The sequence below is a fragment of the Bufo gargarizans genome, chromosome 2 (genome assembly GCF_014858855.1).
Source record: "Bufo gargarizans isolate SCDJY-AF-19 chromosome 2, ASM1485885v1, whole genome shotgun sequence".
In the NCBI taxonomy this organism is placed as follows: Eukaryota; Metazoa; Chordata; class Amphibia; order Anura; family Bufonidae; genus Bufo; species Bufo gargarizans.
The window spans coordinates 661,368,173-661,391,392 of NC_058081.1; the positions used below are offsets into that span (position 1 = coordinate 661,368,173).

General features: G+C 42.8%; 1 protein-coding gene across 4 annotated transcripts in view; it reads left to right on the forward strand.

Moving 5' to 3' along the window:
- The window catches only part of CADM1 (cell adhesion molecule 1), a 264,419-nt gene that overhangs the window by 220,664 nt on the left and 20,535 nt on the right, over positions 1–23,220 (forward strand). For 2 of the 4 annotated variants that reach the window (XM_044282270.1, XM_044282268.1), the window contains 2 exons: positions 6,604–6,678; positions 17,444–17,476. The exons of 1 other annotated variant lie outside the window; for it this stretch is intronic. In XM_044282270.1, coding sequence (XP_044138205.1) covers positions 6,604–6,678; positions 17,444–17,476 — 108 coding nt within the window. The remainder of the gene's footprint in view (positions 1–6,603; positions 6,679–17,443; positions 17,477–23,220) is intronic. One more of the 4 variants, XM_044282269.1, reaches the window with a different exon arrangement.

Consider the following 23,220-nt stretch of genomic DNA (forward strand, 5'->3'; position numbering starts at 1 on the left):
ATTTTCTGCAGAAGATCAATCTGTCCCTGATGTTTTTTTTGGAGAGAAGTGGCTTCTTTGCTGCCCTTCTTGACACCAGGCCATCTTCCAAAAGTCTTCGCCTCACTGTGCGTGCAGATGCGCTCACACCTGCCTGCTGCCATTCCTGAGAAAGCTCTGCACTGGTGGCACTCCGATCCCGCAGCTGAATCCTCTTTAGGAGACGATCCTAGCGCTTGCTGGACTTTCTTGGACGCCCTGAAGCCTTCTTAACAAGAATTGAACCTCTTTCCTTGAAGCTCTTGATGATTCTATAAATTGTTGATTGAGGTGCAATCTTAGTAGCCACAATATCCTTGCCTGTGAAGCCATTTTTATGCAACGCAATGATGGCTGCACGCGTTTCTTTGCAGGTCACCATGGTTAACAATGGAAGAACAATGATTTCAAGCATCACCCTCCTTTTAACAGGTCAAGTCTGTCATTTTAACCCAATTAGCCTGACATAATGATCTCCAGCCTTGTGCTCGTCAACATTCTCACCTGAGTTAACAAGACGATTACTGAAATGATCTCAGCAGGTCCTTTAATGACAGCAATGAAATGCAGTGGAAAGGTTTTTTGGGGATTAAGTTAATTTTCATGGCAAAGAAGGACTATGCAATTCATCTGATCACTCTTCATAACATTCTGGAGTATATGCAAATTGCTATTATAAAAACTTAAACAGCAACTTTTCCAATTTCCAATATTTATGTCATTCTCAAAACTTTTGGCCACGACTGTACAAAGCTCCTTCCATTGTGTATTGGGCAAAGCTGTTAACTGCAGTGCCGCTCCTTTTCACTTCATTAAGGGCAGTGCTGCTCCCCCTTCACTTCAGTGAGGGCAGTGCTGATCCCCCTTCACTTCAGTGAGGGCAGTGCTGATCCCCCTTCACTTCAGTGAGGGCAGTGCTGATCCCCCTTCACTTCAGTGAGGGCAGAGCTGATCCCCCTTCACTTCAGTCAGGGCAGAGCTGATCCCCCTTCACTTCAGTCAGGGCAGAGCTGATCCCCCTTCACTTCAGTCAGGGCAGAGCTGATCCCCCTTCACTTCAGTCAGGGCAGAGCTGATCCCCCTTCACTTCAGTCTCGGCAGAGCTGCTTCCGTTCACTTCCGTGAGTGCTGCCAGCTCTTTCCACTACACAATGGACTGAGCTGTGTATAACAGAGTATAGTCTATTAGTATCAAAATCCCGGACAACCTCTTTTAAGCCCCGCTTTCATTTTTATGGAGTCTTAAGTGGCATTTTTCTCTTTATACGTTTGAATATCACTTGTTTTCTAAATTTCTTTCATCCCCTTCTCTATAGAGGAAATTGCTTCAACATGCTTCATTTAAAAAGGCACTATAGACACAAAGCACCTAAATTAAAATTATTCTAGTGGCAAAAAAGTGTGTCCTGCGTATATTTATATCGGCTAACATCTGGAGCTAGCGCACCCCCCCCCCCTCCCCCCAATATAATATAAATAATATAAATCAATGTGCAAAACGTGTCCAAAAATGAGAAAATTTCCACAAACAAACTGTGTTAATCCGATCTAGGGGTCGTTTCGGAAACTTGCTTTTTTGGAAAGTCTTCACTCAGTATTTGATGCAGTTTTTTGAGCCAAAGTCAGGAGTGGAATCAGGAGGAATGTGAAATATAAAGGAAGGGCTTTTCCTTCCTGCTGGATCCACTTTTAGCTTTGGCTCAAAAAACTTCACTAAAAGCTGCAGTGGTGGTAAAAAAAATAAAAAAAAATGAGAGATGCGGCATTTGTTTGGACCGTGGCTCTCTTAATGCAAATTAACCTGAGATGAGCCCTGTCTCTGAGATGAGTCCAGCGTGAAGGAGCCCAGCACCGCATCCTCAGAATCTCCTCCTTGCTCCCCGACTTCAGAAAGCTAGAGCGTCAGGGAGCAAGGAGGAGATCCTGAGGATGCAGGGCGGTGCTGGACTCCTCTCAGGGACAGGACTCATCTCAGGTTAATTTGCATATGTATAAAAATGTTTATTTATTTTTTTGCACAATAAAAGCACACAGAGCTACGAGGACTGGGTATTGCAGAAGTGCTAGCGGCCATCTAGCAACCCATGTCCTCAGCTCTATACACAAAATCCCGGTGACAGGCTCCCTTTAATTAAATGAAATTAATTTGGAAATGTATTTTTGAGGGTTTTTTGTACTGTGATCTGGCAGTAATCAGGATAATAATCCAATAATTGAGAGCGTCTGATAATACCGCACTTGTGTCCAGCCCGGAACACAATATAATGTGGAATATTACAAGGCTAAAACCAAATTAAATCTAATTAAAATGAAAACAGGTTCTGCATTAACATGTGATTCGGAACTTTCTTCCTGAAGGTTTTCTTCCCCAATAATTTTCGGTGATTGTACAATAGAATCCATCTGCTATATGTACTAAGATTTTAAAGAGAATCAGTTGCCCCTGATTTTGGAGTATTATCTATAGTAATACCTTCTGTCCCTCTTTTATTCCCTCTAGAACATTGATGAACAAATTGACAACTAGGTGTTGCTAGTTCAGCGTGTCTTTACACATCTGATACTGTCCAACCAGATCCGATTGGGGCTTTTGGGACACACGATTGGGACACACCCCTTCAGAATTTGCTAAAACAGACATGTCAGGAGAGGGGACGGGGTGACTAGCAAAATACTTCAACCCCTAAATTGCCACAAAAACACCCTTAGGGCTCATGCACACAAGCGTGTTTTATTTCCGTGTCCGTTCCGTATCTTTTGCAGACCGTAATTGGAACCATTTATTTCAATGGGTTCGCAAAAAAAAGAAGTTAAATGTGTGCATTTTGTTTCTATATGTCCGTTCCGCAAAAGAATTGAACATGTCCTATTATTGTCCACATTACGGACCAGCATAGGACTGTTCTATTAGGGGCCAGCTGTTCTGTTCCTCAAAATACGGAATGCACACGGACGACATCCATATTTTTTGCGGATCCGTGTTTTATCACCAATAAGAATAGCGCAGCGCTAATATTTTTGCTTTTCTCCTTTAAATTTAATTTCAGATAGTTAATGGAAAGATGAGACGGACACATTCCCTTCCCAGCGGTGGCTGCGTTGCCTCCAGGTTCCCCGCATTACACCCGCTGTCCTGCCTGGTCGTACGGCTTGATAAATTCCGCAGGCAGAATCTTTCGCAGCCGTGAGATGAGCTGCCATTATAAATTTTTGTGCGCTCTGTCTTTTTCCTCTGCTGACACAGCGGGGTCATTTTTCAAGCACCGCAGAACCGCCGGCCGGTATGAGGTCCAATGCGCAACCCAGAACTACTTCTAGCTTTTCAGTTTGGTCACTCAGCGCCAGTCCGATTTCTCTTTCTCATGTGCTGCCTGCAGGATTCCTCCTGCAAGCCAAAAATTTAAATCTAAAACAAAAATTCTGTGGCGCTTGCTTTCTGGTCCCTGCATATGGTCAGCCAGTTAGTGGCAGGAGCTGGGAATGGATGGGTCGAGAGAGGCCAGACCCCCCCACAGGACCCAGATCTGAGGTATCAATAAATACACCTAGGACGTCTGTCTCCTCTGTGCTGTCATTTGTCCTTGTGTCCCCTTGAAATCTACATGGTTATCATCTCGGTGGTCATTTCATGCCGCCTTGTGAACCTAATATAATATATTGGCTTAAATAGCAATTCCCTAGTTGCTTGAAGTGACAGAAGTGGACTGTATTTTCAGCTTGTGACTATAGGGTCACTTAAAATGGGTATTCCCCATAATGCCGTTATAATCAAAAGTTAAGCTTTAACCAGTTCAAGACCGGGCCGTTTTAACCCCCTTCCTGACCAGACATATTTTCTGTTTTTGTGCATGTATCTTTAAAAGCCATAGCTTTTTTTTTTTTTTTTTTTTATTCGGCTTCGTAAATAATTTATATTTTTTCCTTTCAATTTTTTTATGGACATAAAACGCAATGCAAGACCTTTGTGTGTGTGTGTGTGTGTGTGTGTGTGTGGGGGGGGGATTTTATATAACATTTTTTTTATTTATTACGGATTTCTTCTGTAACTGGGTTTGATCTATCAGCTCGAATTACAGGGGGAACACAGCCCCCAGAGAGGTTGTAGAAGGCTTGAAACAGCCGCATTTCAGAGCTGATCTGGGTCTGCTGAGAACCAGAAACTTGTGCAGACTCCCGGCGGTTATATAATCACTAGGACCAGAGCAGGAAGCTCATCAGCTGTTCTGCAGTAGCTCTGGAACCGGAACCACATAGCTCCACCCTTGTGTAGTGGACAAAACTGGTGATTGCAGCACTGATCCCATTCAGTTTAATGAGCTATGTAATTCCAGTGTCAACCTAAGGCTTAGAACATAAATGTAAAAATCCCCAAAGGCCCCTTTAGGTGACAGACTCCCTTTAATCTGAGCCTTTTAGACCGCTCAGATCAGGTTATAGACTCCCTTGCCCTCATTACAATGGTACCTTTATTTGTTCTGTCCCTCGCCAAGATTTAAAATTATGCTAATGAGCTTCGGCAAGTGCCCAGGGGTGGCGTTACTGCAGCAAGTGCCCAGTCCCCTCGACGATGTGCCCAGAAAACCACACCTCTTTCACCCTTCTGGCCCACCCTTGTTTCCTATTATTGCCTCCTCCTCTCCCTCCCAGATCTCACGCCTGTGCCACCGGTGCTAGCGCAGTCTAACTACCTGTTCCTCTGCCCATAATGGGCACAGCAGTGCGCAGGTGCGGGACAAGTGTGGAGCGACGCAGGCGCAAGATCTGGGAGGGAGAGGAGGAGGTAATAATAGGAAACGAGGGCGGGCCAGAGGGGTGAAAGAGGTGTGGTTTTCTGGGCACATCGCCGAGGGGCCTGGGCACTTGCTGCAGTAACGCCACCCCTGGGCACTTGCCGAAGCTCATTAGCATAATTTTAAATCTTGGCGAGGGACAGAACAAATAAAGGTACCATTGTAATGAGGGCAAGGGAGTCTATAACCTGATCTAAACTGTCTAAAAGGCTCAGATTAGGTGACAGACTCCCTTTAAGCAAAACGATATACAGGATATAAATGGTCATTTTCCTCATTACTTCCTACTACAGGCTATGTACTAATACCAGCCTCTACATTTCAAGGCAACTGCCGGACACTTCTCTGCGCCCTACATGTTACTATTGGAACACTGAGTGGAACAGTGTAAGGCCTAGTTCACACATCAGTGATTTGGTCAGTGATTTCCATCAGTGATTGGCCGAATGCACACGGCCGTTTTTCACAGTCGTGAGCGGTCCGTGGAACCACGGGCTGGATTCCTGCTGAGAGCAGGAGCGCACGGCGTCACTGGTTGCTATGGCGCTGTGCGCTCCCTGCTGCCGCCGCAATACAGTAATACACTGGTATGATCTATACCAGTGTATTACTGTACTGTGGCGGCAGGAGGGAGCGCATGGCGTCATAGCAACCCATGACGCCGTGCGCTCCTGCTCTCAGCAGGAATCCAGCCCGTGGTTCCACGGACTGCTTGCGGCCGTGAAAAACGGGCGTGTGCATTCGGCCATTGTGAGACAAAACCAGGATTAGAGCCGCACTGACGTGTGAATAAAGCCTTATTCACACTAAAGTGTTCCATGTACGTGTTCTCCACGGTCCATAGACTTATGTTATGACAGGATGAATAACGGAATGCCTCTAAAGGCATTCCGTTATGGAATTGCGTTATGGTCCGTGGTAACGGAATCCATAACGCAATTCAGCATATACCCGAACACTAACTCAAACTTCAAAATATGAAGTTGGCTCATCCCTAGTTATGGTCCATGGAAGTGGAATCCATAACGGAGTTGTACGCCAAACTTGAAAACACAAGTTCGTTGATCCCTAGTGATCACGTCGCCCTTCTAGATCTGGTATGGTTGGGATGTGAGATGTGGAGGGCGGGGTCACTTTATCAGGTCCTCTCCTCTGTCCATCCTACACAGTAATTCCTATATATTGTAAAGTTATTTGCATAGTGGACTTTGTTTTTTGGTTGCGTGTGCTAAAAAAAAAAAACCTCTCCTTGTATGCGAGACACAAGATTGATGCTGAGCATTGCTGCAACTAATTAGCTTGATGTTTGCTACGGCTAAGAAAAATCTGCTGTGGTTTGTGCTCGTTGCTTGTTTTGTCCTGCAGTATTTTGCCTTTACTTCTGATATCTCCTGCTGACAGGCTGCCTTTCCAGGTTTAAAGCCATCTTCTACAATTTCTTTTTGGTGTTTTTTATTTTTTTTATATTGCATTTGAAATTTATGTCAGTATTTGTGTCGTATGTGTTCCTTATAAAAAGCTGTATATATCATTACTATCACGCTGATTTCCTATTTGGATATTATGCTGTGTTTTTTTTTTTTTGCATTAATTATTCCCTTAATGACCTTATTTCATAATCATTTTACAGATCCTTTGAAGATTATATCATGCAAAATTTTCACATTACTAGTGCGTTCGTTTCCATCGATGCATTGATATCCTACTGTTTTTCCATTTATATTGTGTTTTTTTGTGACGTGTTTTTATTTTTTTTAATTTGGAATTTTTGTTTTCCTTGTTTTTTTTCATCCAGATCCCCCCACCACCCCCCCACCACCCACAACAACCACCACTACCACCACAACTACCACACCCTCCACCGCCCCAGGTATGGTAACTTCATTACATGTGTGTGTGTCACTTCCCTGCATGTATTTTGGTTTAGGGTCATATGCAGCCTCTGAGGAATATTCTGTGCTTTTATTTGGCGGTTGGGGCAGTCCATGATTTATTCTCTCATTTATTTATTTTTTAAGGGAAACTCCTCCTCTGTAACCTACTTCTTTTTATAATGTATCTAAAAGGAAGCAAATTTGTAATAATCATTAAAGATCTCCTGTTTTGTTTCTACAGCTCCTGTGCAGGGCTGTCTGTCTCCATGGTAACAGACTACAATTAAGCTCTGTGTAGTCTGGTCCTGCTGTTATATTGACACCCATCTATCCCTCCTACAAACATACTTCTTATAGGTAGATGGATGGAGTTATCACTGCAGGATCAGACTATACAGAGTTACTAATCTGTTTGCATGAAGAGGCAACGGTCTACGTAGGAGTTTGTAGACGCAAAACAAGAGATTTTAAATTTTTAGATGCATTTGCACAACAAACACTCTGGTTGCCGACGCGAACCTTTCCCTTTTGGATTTTAAGTGTTCAGTTCTTGTTTTGCTTTCTGTATGTACATACATCCATCATTAATCTGACCCATACACATTAGGCTAAATTCGCCCCCAGGAGTGTTTAGCTATTATTGGAGGAAACATTTTTCGACATAGGCTGTGATTGTGAAATGACTTTTCTAAAGTCTCAGATTTGCGCTCCTTTAAAGTCTATGTACACCATCAGAGGCAATTTTTTTTTATGATTGCATGTTACTCATTGTTGGCCTAAAATCATTTTTTCAATTGGCCTTTATTAAAAATATTGAGCCGTTCTGTCACAAAGAGTAAACTGTTTTTCTAACTGTGGGACTGGTACTTTCACTTTGTGTGGTCACCTAATAACCCTTTTGGGGTTATTTATTAAACTGGTGTAAAGTAGAACTGGTTTAGCTGCTCTTAGCTACCAATCAGATTCCTCCTTTTATTTTTGACAGCTCCTTTGGAAAATGAAAGGTGGAATCTGATTGGTTGCTGTGGGCAACTAAGACAGTTCTACTTTATACCAGTTTGATAAATGACCCGACTTATCTCTAAACTAATTAGGCCCCTTTCAAACAAGCGAGTTTTCCCCCCGCAGGTGAGATACGTGAAGTAAACGCAAAGCACTCGCACTGAATCCTGACCAATTAATTTCAATGGGTCTGTGTACATAAGCGTTTTTTTTTTTTTTTTTTTCACGCATCAGTTCTGCGTTGCATGAAAAACGCAGCATGTTCTATATTCTGCGTTTTTTCACGTAGCCCTGGCCCCATAGAAGTGAACGGGAAACGTGAAAAATGCATTGCACCCGGAAGCAAGTGCAATGTGTTTTTCACTCATGGTTGCTAAGGGTACTTTCACACTTGCGTTTTTCTTTTCCGGCATAGAGTTCCGTCCTAGGGGCTTAATACCCGAAAAGAACTGATCAGTTTAATCCCCATGCATTCTGAATGGAGAGCATTCCGTTTAGTATGTCTTTAGTTCAGCCTTTTAAACTGATCAGGCAAAAGATTAAACTGCAGCATGCTACGGTTTTATCTCCGGCCAAAAAAACTGAAGCCTGAATGCTGGATCCGGCATCTTTTTTCCCATAGGAATGTATTAGTGCCGGATCTGGCATTCAAAATACATGCGCAGACCGGTAAAAATGTGAATTTTTTTTTTGAAACTGATCAGTTTGTCCGTATGTTTGGCCGTAAGAATTTGTAAGACTGATCAGGGTCCTGATCAGTCTTAAAATGCAATCAGTTGGCATATGTTTTGCCGCATCCAGCAGGCAGTTCCGGCGACGGAACTGCCTGCCGGATTCCTCTGCCGCAAGTGTGCAAGTAGCCTAAGATACGATGTTTGTAAACCTTTCATTTTTTTAGCACATGTGTGAAGAAGGCATCAAAACCCATCGCACCTGCGCGGAAACAACTAAACGCAATCGCAGACCAAACTGAATGAATGAGCTTGCGTGCAAAATGGTGCGAGTTTCACTGAACGCATCCGGAGCCAATCCGTATTGTTCGTGTGAAAGAGGCCTTAGAGGTGATGATAAACACTTATTTTTAGCCACATTTCTATCGGCTAAAATGAGGGAGGTCAAAGGGCAGAGATAAGGAGTCCACCTGCTCCTGGTCTGACCGAAAAGACAGAAAATCCACAGGCTGCTACTAGAGCTTCTCAGCTCTGTACAGAAAAAAGGACGCCATATTTTTAATAAAGACCAATTAAAAAATAATAATAATTGGGTCAAAATGAGTACAATGCAATAGTTAAAATATATATATATATTAATCCCCCAAAGGTGTACATAGCCTTTAAATCAAGTAATTTTGCTGGCTGACCCAGTGGCACATACTGGTTTGTAGCTAAATTCTGTTATTTCATGATAAATCCAAATAATCAGGTTTTATAAGATCTGACCAGATCAGTGCACAAAGAAGTATGAGAAAAGGCAGACAGTTTTAATGTTTCTAATGCCAGGATTTGACATATCTGATTTAGGGTAGGTTCACATCACGTGTTGCCTCTCTTTGAAGAAGTACCCTTTATTTATTTTTTACAATGGAACTCTATGGTGAACGGACGCCACTGTATGGCATCTGTTTAATGTATACGTTAAAAGGATGGCAAAAACGTGATGTGAACCCGGCCTTAGTAAATGTTATCTCCTTGAAATGACATTTCTGGATCATCTGTTCTTATAACTATACCGTCCCTTGATAAAGACCATTAGGTTGAAACGTTGCTGCACAAGGTGTAATAAAGAAATTGATTGGAATCCCTCTGGAGTGCCGTGGCTTATTCTATATTGTATACCGTCCCTCTGCTAGTCCTCCTATATGTGTACTTATAAATACATTGACAACTGGGCGTTGCCATTCTCCTTGTCAAATGGTTTGTCCCCCCACAGTCTGATGGTGTCCGCTCTGATTGGACATTGCTAGAGTGCCAGTCTGTAGGAAAAAAAGACCTGGATGGCACATCCACATGCCGTACGTCAATCTGTTGCTTCTCAGCATCATTTATAGGCCTCTCCATTGAGGCACCTTGTGTACTTTTTGATCAGAATACACAGGCCCACTCACCACATCAAGGTGGCCTCTATTGAGTGGGTTCTTACCCTAATTTGGCGGAGTGCCACATGGCAACCACGGATGCCACAAGACAGCACCTACAGGTGGGGAGACCCTTCAGCCCAACAACACCCCTGCTGTCAGGCTAAACCACCAGCTAATGGTACTTTCCCACTAGCGTTTTTCTTTTCCGGTATGGAGTTCCGTCCTAGGGGCTCAATACCGGAAAAAAACTGACCCTCTTTTATCCTAATGCATTCTGAATGGAGAGCAGTCCATTCAGGATGCATCAGGATGTCTTCAGTTCAGTCCCTTTTACGTTTTTCGGACAGAGAAAATGCATGCTGCAGTTTTATCTCCGGGCATAAATACTGATCACATGCCGGATCCGGCATTCATTTCCATTGGAATGTATTAGTGCTGGATCCGGCATTAAGTGTTCCGGCAAAACGGATCCGGCTTTTCGTTCTGTGCATGCGCAGACCTTTAAAAATGAAAAAACATATATTATACCGGATCCATTTTTCCGGATGACACCAGAGAGACGGATCCGCCTGACAAATGCCATCAGTTTGCGTCTGGATTGCCGGCGACGGAACTGCCTGCCGGAATCCTCTGCCGCAAGTGTGAAAGTACCCTAAGGCACTATGCCCGCAGCGGCAGCAACCAGGCAGCACCACACGATGTGAACCGATCTCAAAACCCCACCCGTCCATGTGATCTCAGAAACCAAAACGGAGACCGAGCTAAATAATTGCATATGGGATAAAAGGGTCTTCCAGGATTTTTATACTGATAACCTATGATCAGGACAGGTCGTCGATGTGTGATCGGTGGCGGTCTGACACCCGGGACCCCTGCCGATCAGCTGTTTTGAGAAGGCAGCGGCGCTCCTGTGAGCGGCTTACCAAGCACAGCGCCGTACATTTTATAGCGCCTGTGCTTGGTATCGCGTTCAGCCCCATTCACAGGAACTCCGCTGCCTTCTCAAAAGCTGATCTGCAGGAGTGTCGGACCCCCACAGATCAGTGGGAGAGGATGGGATAGGTCATCAATATGAAAATCTAAAAAAAAAAAAACTTTTTGGGTCTCAATTTAGGTTCACATGGTGCAGTGCTGCATGGTGGCGGTTGTTGAGATGCTGTGTCTGGTGATTGGTGGGGCTCAGTGCCATAGGGACTAAGCCGAACAGCAGGGGCAGGTTTCGCCGCCTGAAGGAGCTGCGGCCGTAGTCGCCATATGGTACTGCACTAAATTAGAGTATGGACCCATCTGAGAAAGGTAACCTTGACTTGGTGAGTGGGCATATGCATTTTGACTAAAACGTATACTAAGAGCCTCATTGGAGTTGATTATTAAATATACTGAGAAGTGATAGATCAATGTATGGCATGTGGATGTGCGATGTTACACACCCTCACTGGTAACGTGCAATTGTTAGTTTATTTATAATGTTCTAGGAGGAATAACAGAGGAACAGCACAATGCTGAGTTATAAGAAAAGATGCAGCAGAATTATTTCATGACGAATACGGGTATAGTTACTAAAATACACATTCCAGGAGAAGGGGACAGGTCTTCTTTAATATTTGGTTCTGCAGATGACACGACCTGGATGGATATTTACAGTAACTTTAATATTATGAACTGCACGATCTTTATAGAGAATTGGATTGGTCGGTTTTTGGAAAATGATAATCTCTATTGTAATAAACTTCAACTGTGATGTCAGTAAAGTTAAAGGGGCTTTTGCATCTCTGTCCGATGTCTAGTGGACAGAGCTGGTAACTACAGCGCCGTCACCTTTCACTTAAAGGGGTTGCTACAATATTGATCACCATTGTCTCCACTGCTGCAAGCTAGACAGCGCGAAGACTACTCGGCACTCGCAAGACCCCTTCAAACAGCTGATTGTTGGGGGTCCCGGGTGTCGGAATGCTGCCAGATACTGAGCGGCCGTGCGAAACATTATATTACTGTGCATTTTATTTTCCTTTTCCTACCCAGGATTCCTTGTTTAGTTCCGTAGAACGGTTCACGTCTGTCGTGACTTTAGTCCGTCTTTCTACGTGGAATCCTAGAAAACAATAGAGTGGCACAGTAATATCACAGAGGTGCCTCCGCGGCGCACACAGGGTCAAGTGGTTTATTTCTGCTGGTGCCTGTAGTGCATGGTAATTTTACACTAGAGCACATTTGCCTAATTAAAGGGATTTTCAGGCGTGCCGCGTGACGGAGCTATTCTGAGTCTCTGGACTGTGGATCTGCAGTAAATTGCAGCGTGTACTTCCTTTTCATCCTATAAATGAATAAGGAGGCCGAGCATGTGGTTATGATAAATGATACCATATGTAAAGGACTACTTGCTTATCACGTCCGTGTGTATTATTATGAAGGCTTTTTCATGATGTGGAACTTGTGGGTCAGTAAAGAAAGTTTACAGAGAGAGGTCTGATAATTTATTAAAATCAGTTTATACTGTGCATCCCCCTTCCCGATATCCCTTAGGCCTCATGCACACGACTACGGTCCATAAAACACAGATAATGTCCATGTTGCATCCGTTATTTTCCCTGATCTATTGACTTCAGTGGGTCCATGGACTGCATTTTGCAGCCAAGAATAGGACACGTTCTATCTGTTTTGCTTTCTGCAAAAGATGAAACATGTTGTATTCTTGGCCACATAATATGGTCCATGGACCCACTAAAGTCAATGCGTCCACAATTTTAAAAATGCAACACAGACATCAGGGGAGATTTATCAAAACTGGTGTAAAGTAGAACTGGCTTAGTTACCCTTAGTAGCCAATCAGATTCCACCTTTCATTTTTCACACCTCCATTGGAAAATGACAGATGGAACCTGATTGGTTGCGTTGGGTAACTAGGCCAGCTTTCTTTACACCAGTTTTGATAAATCTTCCCCATCATCCATATTTTGTGGACCTCAAAATACATATGTTTGTGTGCATGAGGCCTAGTATTGCTGGTCCATCACTTATAGTTTTTTGTAATTTTGTAATATAAAAAATGAATTAGATAATGGGAACCCTTGTGATTGAATTAATCCTGTTCAAGAGAGATTAACGCCCTTGTTCACATGAGTTCCCTTTAGTTACTCAGTCAGTTTGTAGACCGTTGTAGGAACATGTTTGTAGAGGTGCTTTCATGGAAAGCTATCATCATAGATGATCTGCCAGCCAGTTGGGATAATGTTGGGAGAGCTGCGTTGTCCAAAGAGTTCTACTGATAACTTAAAGGCTATGTACACCTTCAGAGACCATTTTTGTTCATGTTTGCATTTTACTCATTTTTGGCTGAAAATCATATTTTCAATTGGCCTTTTATTAAAAATATTGAGCCATTCTGTCACAAAGGGTTAACTGTTTTTCTGTGTGACTGGTACTTTCATGTTGTGCCCATCCTCTAATAAACCTTATCTCTAAACTACTATGACGTCATAGACACTTATTTAAGCCACATTTAGTAAGATAAGAACTGATTTATAATGAGTGTTTATAAGGACAGAGAGCAGAGATAAGGAGCCCGTCAACTTCCCAACTGATGGAAATAATTTAGGTCAAAATGAGTACAATGCAATAATAAAAAAAATTGCCCTAAAGGTGTACATAGCCTTTAAGTCAATTTATGTCTTATGTAAAGTAATAGGACATTCCACAGTAGGGCTGTCATGAGAGTTTGAAGACCCTTTGCTCACTTTACACATGAGGGATCTGTTATGGAGGCAACCATGAATTCCTCTGTGTTACAAAAGATTCTCAAGAAAGTTGCTCAGATCCAATGCTTTTCCAAGATCGGAAATTAGCAGTTTATGCAAAAGAACCGACTGCACAGTCTGTAAAGCAACTTTGCAATGAAGAGTGGCTTAAAGGGGTTCTCTAGGAATTAAGAAAATAAAATTATTGAAAATACTTAAATATTACTTTATTATAAATATATTTCCAAATAACTTTTCATTATTAATGTCTCGTTTTGTTTAGGGAGCAATCCTCAAGGGAAATAAAATGGCCTCCATAGCGTACACAAGGCCTGTCCAAATCACACAGGAGGATAAGTTTCTTCACAACACTGAGCTAAAGAGCTGCCTCATCCTCCTCTCTGCTCTGCTTTTCAGGGATTATGATCCTGAATACAGATAAGATCTTCAGCTGAATCTCTGTAGGAATGGAGTTCATGAGAAGACATGAAGTACAGAGACAGGACAGCCTGTGATGATGTGGGGCTGTGGTAATGGAGACTACTTATAAGAGCTGCTGCTCGTTATCCACATCCCCACCTCCTCTCTGTACTTTGTCTCGTCATGAGCTCCATTCCTACAGAGATTCAGCTGAAGATCCTATTAAACTGTATTCAGGATCATAATCCTTGACAGCAGAGCAGATAGGAGGATGAGGCAGCTATTTAGCTCAGTGTTGTGAGGTATCTTGTCCTTCTGTCTGATTAGGACAGGTTTTGTGTATATTAATAGGACGGCGGCCATTTTATTTATCCTAATGATTGCTCCATAGACAAAACAAGCCATTATAACTAGTAAAGATATTTTGGAATACATAATTTATTTATAATAAAGTAATATTTAAGTATTTTCATTTTTGTAATTCCCAAAGAACCCCTATAAAACTTCTTTAACCGCTACATCAAGACAGATGGCGGGAACAATTAGTTAGCAAATGTAAAGAATCAGTTACGTTTTACAGGAAAAACATTGTCCCTGAAATGTATGCAGTAATAATTCAAGATTGGTGGTGTGTTCATTGAAGTACCGATTGTCTGATATAACATTTTGAAGGTCATTAAATGTGATAAATTTGCCATAATGGGGGAGATCTGGAAAGTGCAAATCATTTTTCAAATCAATGTAAGTATGAGAAAAAGAGCTTGCCAACTGCACATGAGACAGTCTGGACAGGCTTAATTGTGGTTGTTATGTAGCATCTGTACCTGGTAGACCATATGGAACGTGATAACTGGTTGAAGCATTGAATGTGTCATTTGGGATGCGACACATGGCAACCACATTAATGTGTATATGCAGTACGTGCTTCATTAAGAGATGAGCAAATCATCTATATAACTTTTCTAAAATCTCTATAGAATATTGTTGAGATAACAACTTCATTGATGGCCTTTGGATTTGTGTATGGTCTTGAATACACTCATTGACAAAAAATAAATAAAAATAACGCACCAAGAAGGAATTATTGGAAACAAATTACATTTTCTATGTGTGAATGTAATGATATACGTAAGTGATTACAATATTAGAGTGGGGAAAACTGTACAATTGAAATGAGGCTTAAAGAGGACCTTTCACTAGAATAGCCTCCGGTATCTTCATATTTGGGCTCCACCCAGGGGAACCTGCCGGCGTCTCATTCTCCCATCCTGTAGCGCTGGCCAATCGCAGCGCTCAGCTCATAGCCTGAGAGAAAAAAAAGCCTCTCAGGCTATGAGCTGAGCGCTGCGATTGGCCAGCGCTACAGCATCGGAGAAGGAGACGCCGGCAGGTTCCCCTGGGTGGAGCCTAACTATGAAGATACCGGAGGCTATACCGGGAGAACGGAGCGGCGCCCAAGTATAACAGTAAGTGCAGAGAGATCCCTGGGCGCAGCTCTCCATGTCTGTATAGTTAGTTTAGATGTTTTATTCTAGTGAAAGGTCCTCTTTAAAGATCCTAATGGGCCACCTCTAGCCTTGATAGAAGATGGTACGGTTGGGCATGGAGGCATACAGGCTCTGTATGGTATCCTGCAGCACATTTGCTCACAGATGTTGCAGCTGGGCCTGTAGATCCTGCACACACACAAGTTGCCAAAGCTGGTATACTAGCTGGTCCTATAAATGCTTTCTTGGCAGTAAATCTGGCGACCATCAGGCCAAGGAAGAGTGGCAATCTGGCAGAGACATTCCTCGAAAACCCTTGCTACTGTATGTGTAGGAAAGCATTATCCTGCTGGAAAATGCCATTTGGAATCCCTGCCTTGAGAAGCAACACATGTGGCCACAGGATGTCCTGTACATGTCCTGAGCTGTTAGTGTCCCTCGTATCACTACTAGGGGTAACCGACTGTCATAGCAAATGGCTTCCCAGATCATCCCACCAGCAGTTGGGACAGTGTGTCATTCCATAGCAAATGCAGGCGCTGTGACACCAAATTCCCTCCTGCTAAGTTCCTGGAAATGGTCCAGACAGGGCTGTGTCATGAAAGTACCAGTTGTGTCTGGATGGTGGACAACAAGACCGTGGGAGTTGCTCGTGCTTGATGGAGGATCAAGCAATCTTCTGTACTGGTGGTCTATCTCGGCCATTTGTTACATGTTCGCTATGTGTGCACCCTCAAGTAACCACTGCTCCTAACAGCTAGGTCAGAATGTCCTAGCTGACAGGCAATTTGTTGAAACAACCATCCTGCTTCTCTGTCCAATGATGTGCCCCCTCTCAAAGTCTGTCAACAGAGCAAAATGTCTTCAAGTGCGTTGTAGAGGCATGTCTAGCAGTTAACGATCTCTGAGCAAGAGTTACACTGTCCAAAAGTAGCCTCTGACAGACTTTTGACAGGGCAAAGGAGAAATCACTTTTATGCCCTCTTGTGGTAAGAGCCAGTGTCTCATCAGACCACATCTGTAATCATTTACATAACTGTCTGAGACATCATTTTATGCTGAGTTTTACAGCAATCCAACATTTCTGTCTGGGTGCGTTATTTATTATTTTTAGTCAGAGTAAATTTTGCTACTTCTAATATTTTATATAATAAGGTTAAAGGGGTTTACAGGTTTCTGGAAAATATTACAAGGAGCTGCAAACTGTATCAAGTGAGAAGAGGAAAAAAAAAACGTACTCCCACCCTAAATCCTCTGCCGATCCAGTACAGATGCTCAGGAGGCCCCACACGGTCTATGTTTACTTACTGGCATCATGGCTCTAAGACATAGGGCATGTGACCTCTGAGGCCAGTGATTGGCTGCAGTGGTAACATGCTGGTAGCTTTTAGGCAAAGACAGGCACCGCCAAAGCATCTGCAGGGGATTTAAGGTGAGTGCTTTTATAACATATGGGCACCCAACCCCCGTCCCCCCATGGGCTGTGTCTGGTATTACAGTTATACCCCATTTAGGTGAATTGAACCAAGTTGTAATGCCAGACATAACCCATGAGCAAGGGTGACGCTGTTCCTAGACTGAAGGGGTCATATTAGATAACTTTCAGTTATGGAATACCATTATCTTCTTTAAAGTAAAAGGAAGGAGCTTCATGTTAACCTGCACATAGCAATAAAAATAATCCAGAGGATTATGAAGCCAGTTATGTTCAGGTGTAGCAAACTAGAGCCTTGAAAAGTGAACAAAATGTTAATGGTGAGAGCAAAAATCTAGCCTCCCCCGATGGTTGTATTGTTAGACCCCCACTGCCCATAGTTCCTTTGGTCCTAGAAGGTTGTGCTCCTTTCAGGACTGGAGGTAAGTGTAAGGTGTCTCTCTGGTGTATGACTGTCACGTTTTCCCTTGTCTTACAAATTCAATGCTGTGTGAGATTCATTATTGCTTGTGTATTATCTGTTCCCTTTATTTTGTCCCATTTTTCCCTTTTTTTGCATGCTGTTCCTTCCGTTTCCTCCCTTCCTCCTCCTCTTCCCGTGTGTAGACGCAAGTGCAACGACAGAGCCTGCAGTTCACGGTTGGTATCAGCTTTCTGTTATCTATTGCCAGATGCCAACAAGCCATGCCAGTCATATAAAGGGATCGTTTAATGTACCCATTGTAGGATTGGGGGTTGAGGAACATTGAAATCCATGACTTACTGTCCTGTGTGTGTATTATAGGATTGATTATATTATTATGATCTATGGTCCTGTCCCTCAAGGGATAAGTTTTATGGTGCATTCACGCTTCCATTAGTAGATCCCTTTATTAAGTTGGGCCTGGCTTGTTGATCTGTTTGGGTTGTCTTGTCTACATTCTGGTCCTTTCCTGAGACCTGTGCATGAAATGCATGACTGCACTAATGGTGGGACCTGCAATGGGTGAAGTGAAATGCTGAAGTCTTGGGACAATTAGGTTCAAAGAAACATTACAGTAATAACTGTTGGCCGAACACGCATTCAACCAAAGCTATTCCTTCCGACTTCTCCTTATACATGCACACTTGGTTTGGTGGAGAGAGGACGCTGCTGATAGACATCCATGGTGACATACCTCCCTAGAAAAAAGGATCAGAGGCTGAAATTCAGCAACCCCCACTTTCTTTTCCCTAACGTTATCTGTCATGGTAGAGTTGTTGCACCCTATACACACAAGATGATCAACTAGTCTCGTCTAAATCGGCAGGTTTGGCTGACTTTACTCTTGTGTTTGGGCAGCTTTAAACCGAGATGCAAAAATGATTAATCGTAAAGATGGTAATCTACTGGTTGATGGTCTAGTCATGAGGAAGGATCGTGATTAGTTGATCCGAAATGCGTAGATGTCACTATTTGGAAGCTGGACGTGTGCACATTTTTCTTTGTTGGTTCTAGCAATGAGACATGTCTCAATATCTAATACGCATGGTCAACCCTGGTCTTCACCAGTGCCAAATTCTTGTGGTGCAGAAGGATAAGGTATGGTTAAAGCCTCAAAGAAAAGGATTTGCTGGTTGAAGGTCTGGCTGCAAGACCAGTAGTAGTATTTTAAATAGACAAATTGGGAAGTTAGAAGTTACAGTGCAGCCATACTGATGAGATATATGCATGCTGAGCTTGATGATTTCTGGGGGATAGGCTCTTGAGCTAATTTGTATGCCCAATTATTTGTTCTTACAGGCTTTTCACCCTCTCCTCATTGAATAAATACAGTGCCTTGCAAACGTATTTACACCCTTGACTTTTTTTTCGTATTTTGGCGCCTCACAACCTGGAATTAACATGGATTGTTTGAGGATTTGCATCATTTAATTTACAGAATATGCCCACAACTTTGAATATTTTTATTTTTATTGTGAGGCAAACAACAAATAGGACAAAATATTCACCCCCCTAAAGTCAATACTTTGTAGAGCCACCTTTTGCGGCAATCACTGCTCCAAGTCGCTTTAGATAAGTCTCTATCAGCTTGCCACATCTTACCACTGGGATTTTTGCCCATTCCTCTTTGCAAAACTGCTCCAGCTCCTTCAAGTTGGATGGTTTGCGCTTGTGAACAGCAATCTTTAAGTCTGACCACAGATTTTCTATTGGATTGAGATCTGGGCTTTGACTAGGCCATTCCAACACATTTACATGTTTCCCCTTAAACCACTCAAGTGTTGCTTTAGCAGTGTGTTTGGGGTCATTGTCCTGCTGGAAGGTGAACCTCCGTCCTAGCCTCAAATCACGCACAGATTGGTACAGGTTTTGCTCAAGAATATCCCTGTATTTAGCACCATCCATCTTAACCTCAACTATGACCAGTTTCCCAGTCCCGGCTGCTGAAAACATCCCCACAGCATGATGCTGCCACCACCATGTTTCACTGTGGGGATGGTGTTCTTTGGGTGATATGAGGTGTTGGGTTTGTGCCAGACATAGCGTTTTCTTTGGCTGAAAAGTTCAATTTTAGTCTCGTCAGACTAGAGCACCTTCCTCCGAACGTTTTGGGAGTCTCCCACATGCCTTTTTTGCAAACTCACAACATGCCTTTTTGTTTTTAGCTGAAAGTAATGGCTTTCTTTTGGCCACTCTGCCATAAAGCCCAACTCTATGGAGCGTACGGCTTATTGTCATCCTATGTACAGTTACTCTAGTCTCTGCTGTGGAACTCTGCACCTCCTCCAGGGTTACCTTATGTCTCTGTGCTGCCTCTCTGATTAATGCCCTCCTTGCCCAGTCTGTGAGTTTTGGTGGGCGGCTGTCTCTTGGCAGGTTTGCTGTTGTGCCATGTTCTTTCCATTTGGTTAGGATATATTTGGTGCTCCTTGGGATTATCAAAGATTTCGATATTTTTTTATAACCTAACCCTGACTTGTACTTCTCAACAACATTGTCCTTTACTTGTTTGGAGAGTTCCTTAGTCTTCATGGCAGTGTTTGGTTAGGAATGCCTCTTGCTTAGGTGTTGCAGCCTCTGGGGCCTTTCAAAAAATGTGTGTATATGTAATGACAGATGTGACACTTAGATTGCACATAGGTGGACATCATTTCACTAATTATGTGACTTCTGAAGGTAATTGGTTGCACCAGAGCTTTTTATAGGCTTCCTAACAAAGGGGGTGAATACATACACACATGCCAATTTTCTGTTTTCTATTTCTAAACAATAGTTTTATTTATATATTTTTCTCATTTCACTTCACCAACCTAGACTATTGTGTTCTGATCCATCACATAAAATTTAGATATAACAAAACATTGAATTTAAGGCTGAAATGTAACAAAATACAAAAAAAGTCAAGGGGAGTAAATACTTTTGCAAGGCACTGTATGCACGGTCAACCAAGTGTGCATGTTAACTCAGAAAGTATAGCTGTCAGACCAATGAGTATTCAGCTGACCACTATCTTAAAGGGGTTGTCCGAGTTATTTTTTTGTTCTTTCTATGTTTCTAACTAGGCAAATGTAACCGCTTTCCAATTAACTCACTTTATCTCCAGTGGCTGGTTATCAGATTTCACTGAGGGTCACATGACCTGTGATGTCAGCTTCTCTCCCTGCCCTGATAATGTACGTGCACAAGCCTGAGAGATCTGTACACCAGACTTCACTGTGCTGGCCACGCCTCCCTGCATTGCGGCTGCTGCTTATTGCTCTCTCCCAGGATTCTTAACCCCTTCAGCTGCACAGACTTAGGGCTAAAGTGTTTACTGTGTAGCTGCAGGCAGTGAGGAGACAAATGCTGCGCACAGGAGCTGAAAGAAGTTCTGCAGAGCATTGCAGGTAGGGGGAAGATCCTGTGTGTATCAGCAGTGTCATTGTACAGCTAGGACTTGTAGTTCTATACATACAACATGCTGCTGAGTCTCCCAGTAGGCAGACATGTCACTCAGGGCAGTACTTGTATCCACTCCCTTAGCAGCGCAGGGGGAGGGGCAGAGATTGTTTTTATTGCAAGTAAACAAAGGGCCAGTAGAGAACCAGGGAAATGAGGAAATAGATTTTTTTGCCTAAAACTTTCTTGGCTTAGTTATATATCGCTGACCATCAGATTTACAGTGCTATATCTTTTTTCTTTTTTTTTTTCCATAACTCGGACAACCCCTTTAAGTGTGTGGCCACCTTTAGCTGTCTTTATTTGATTCTATAGTGTATTAAAACCTAATTAAAATCTTTACCGATAGCAATCTTTTGGGTTCCCGCTCCCAGAGGCCCCTAATAGATTAATATGTCTACCTGAACAACTGTTCCACTTTTATTCTGCACTAGTCATGTGCTTGCATTAACTTTTACTGTATCCTATTAGCTATTATTTACTCCATCGTATCATAAGCAAGGTTACGCTTCTTATCATTGGAAAGTATAGGAAGGTCTTTCCTCGATTCTTCTTTTGGGACCCAGTCCTTTTTTTTTTTTTTTTTTTCGGGAAACATCCTGAGAACAGATCTTTCAGTAGTAGTGAGAGTTGTTCTACAGTCGGCATTCCTTCTCATGTTGTGATGGAAACTGAAATTTCCCCGATTTACCCTGGAAAGTCGCGTATGGCACTCCCTTAGGGCATATCCAACCCATTTAAAGCTCTTTAATGCCAATACATTATTAGTAATGTCAGGCTTATGCAAAGAACCTTAATTTGAATCCGTGTCCATGGACCCGTTAATTTCTATGGTTCCCCAAATAAATAAATGGACAGCACACTGGTGTCATCCGTGTCTATCCGTATGTCCTTTCTGCACATCATAGAACATGTCTTATTCTTGTCAGTTTTGTGGAAAGAATAGCCATTCCTATTAATGGAACTGAGAAAAATTCGGTTTTCAAATGGAAGGTATCAGTATTTTGAAGATCCGCGGTTTGTAGACCGCAAAACTTACACGGTCGTGTGCCTGTAACCCCAAAGGAACAGTGACATTGACGACTATGAGTAAATTGATTTTAGGTGGTAGAACAGGGCAGCTGAGGGCTGTAAGGAACCTAGAATACGTGGTTATGTTTTTTTTTATGTGATTTTCGTGTCGCCATGGCAGGTAATGCAGCCTCTAGAGATCCATCTAGATATATCTTTATGTATGGTCTTTGGATACCCTCCTGTTTAGTAGGACATTGCACTGTGAATCCTCTAGCGGCTCGGCACCTTCATCTAATTAGAATTCCTGAGGTTTGGACACACGTTCTCTATATATACATTGTGACATTCTGTCTGTATACATTAATTCCCGGATACAGTGAGTCTGCGGAGAGGTTTAATCAGGAGGAATTTATCAGCACTCCTCTTGTATAAATGATCCACTCGCTGACAGTTTGCATTACTCCTCCTCCCAAGCTGGAGAGGATTTATTACTATTGGTTTTAATCAGGATTCTTCACATGCATGAGGCTGCGACTGCCTGGCCTCCTTCCTTCTCACCCTTCGTATTTTTGTCTCTGGTACAGTCGCCACTTTCGGCCTTCTGCACCACTGTTCCCACTATGCCATGCTTTTTTCCTTATTAACTCTTCACCACCCCAATTACTTCACCCCTTTACCAGCTCATTTATCCTATTTCACCATCATTATATACACTGCCTGTCCCCAAAAAAAGTTGCCACCAAAAATACGCCTTTAATACGCCTTTACGCTTTGATTACGGCATGCATTCGCTGTGGCATTGTTTCGATAAGCTTCTGCAATGTCACAAGATTTATTTCCATCCAGTGTTGCATTCATTTTTCACCAGGATCTTGCATTGATGATGGTAGAGTCTGACTGCTGCGCAAAGCCTTCTCCAGCACATCCCAAAGATTCTCAATGGGGTTAAGGTCTGGACTCTGTGGTGGCCAATCCATGTGTGAACATTATGTCTCCTGCTCCCTGAACCACTCTTTCACAATTTGAGCCCGATAAATCCTGGCATTGTCATCTTGGAATATGCCCGTGCCATCAGTGAATAAAAAATCCATTGATGGAATAACCTGGTCATTCAGTATGTTCATAGTCAGCTGACCTCATTCTTGGAGCACACACTGTTGCTGAACCCAGACCTGACCAACTGCAGCAACCCCCAGATTATAGCACTGCCCCCACAGGCTTGTACAGTAGGCACTAGGCATGATGGGTGCGTCACTTCATCTGCCTCTCTTCTTACCCTGATGCGCCCAGCACTCTGGAACAGGGTAAATCTGGACTCATCAGACCACAAGACCTTCTTCCATTGCTCCAGAGTCCAATCTTTATGCTCGCTAGCAAATTGAAGCCTTTTTTTCTGGTTTGCCTCATTGGTTAGTGGTTTTCTTACGGCTACACAGCTGTTCAGTCCCAATCCCCCTTTGCATTGTGC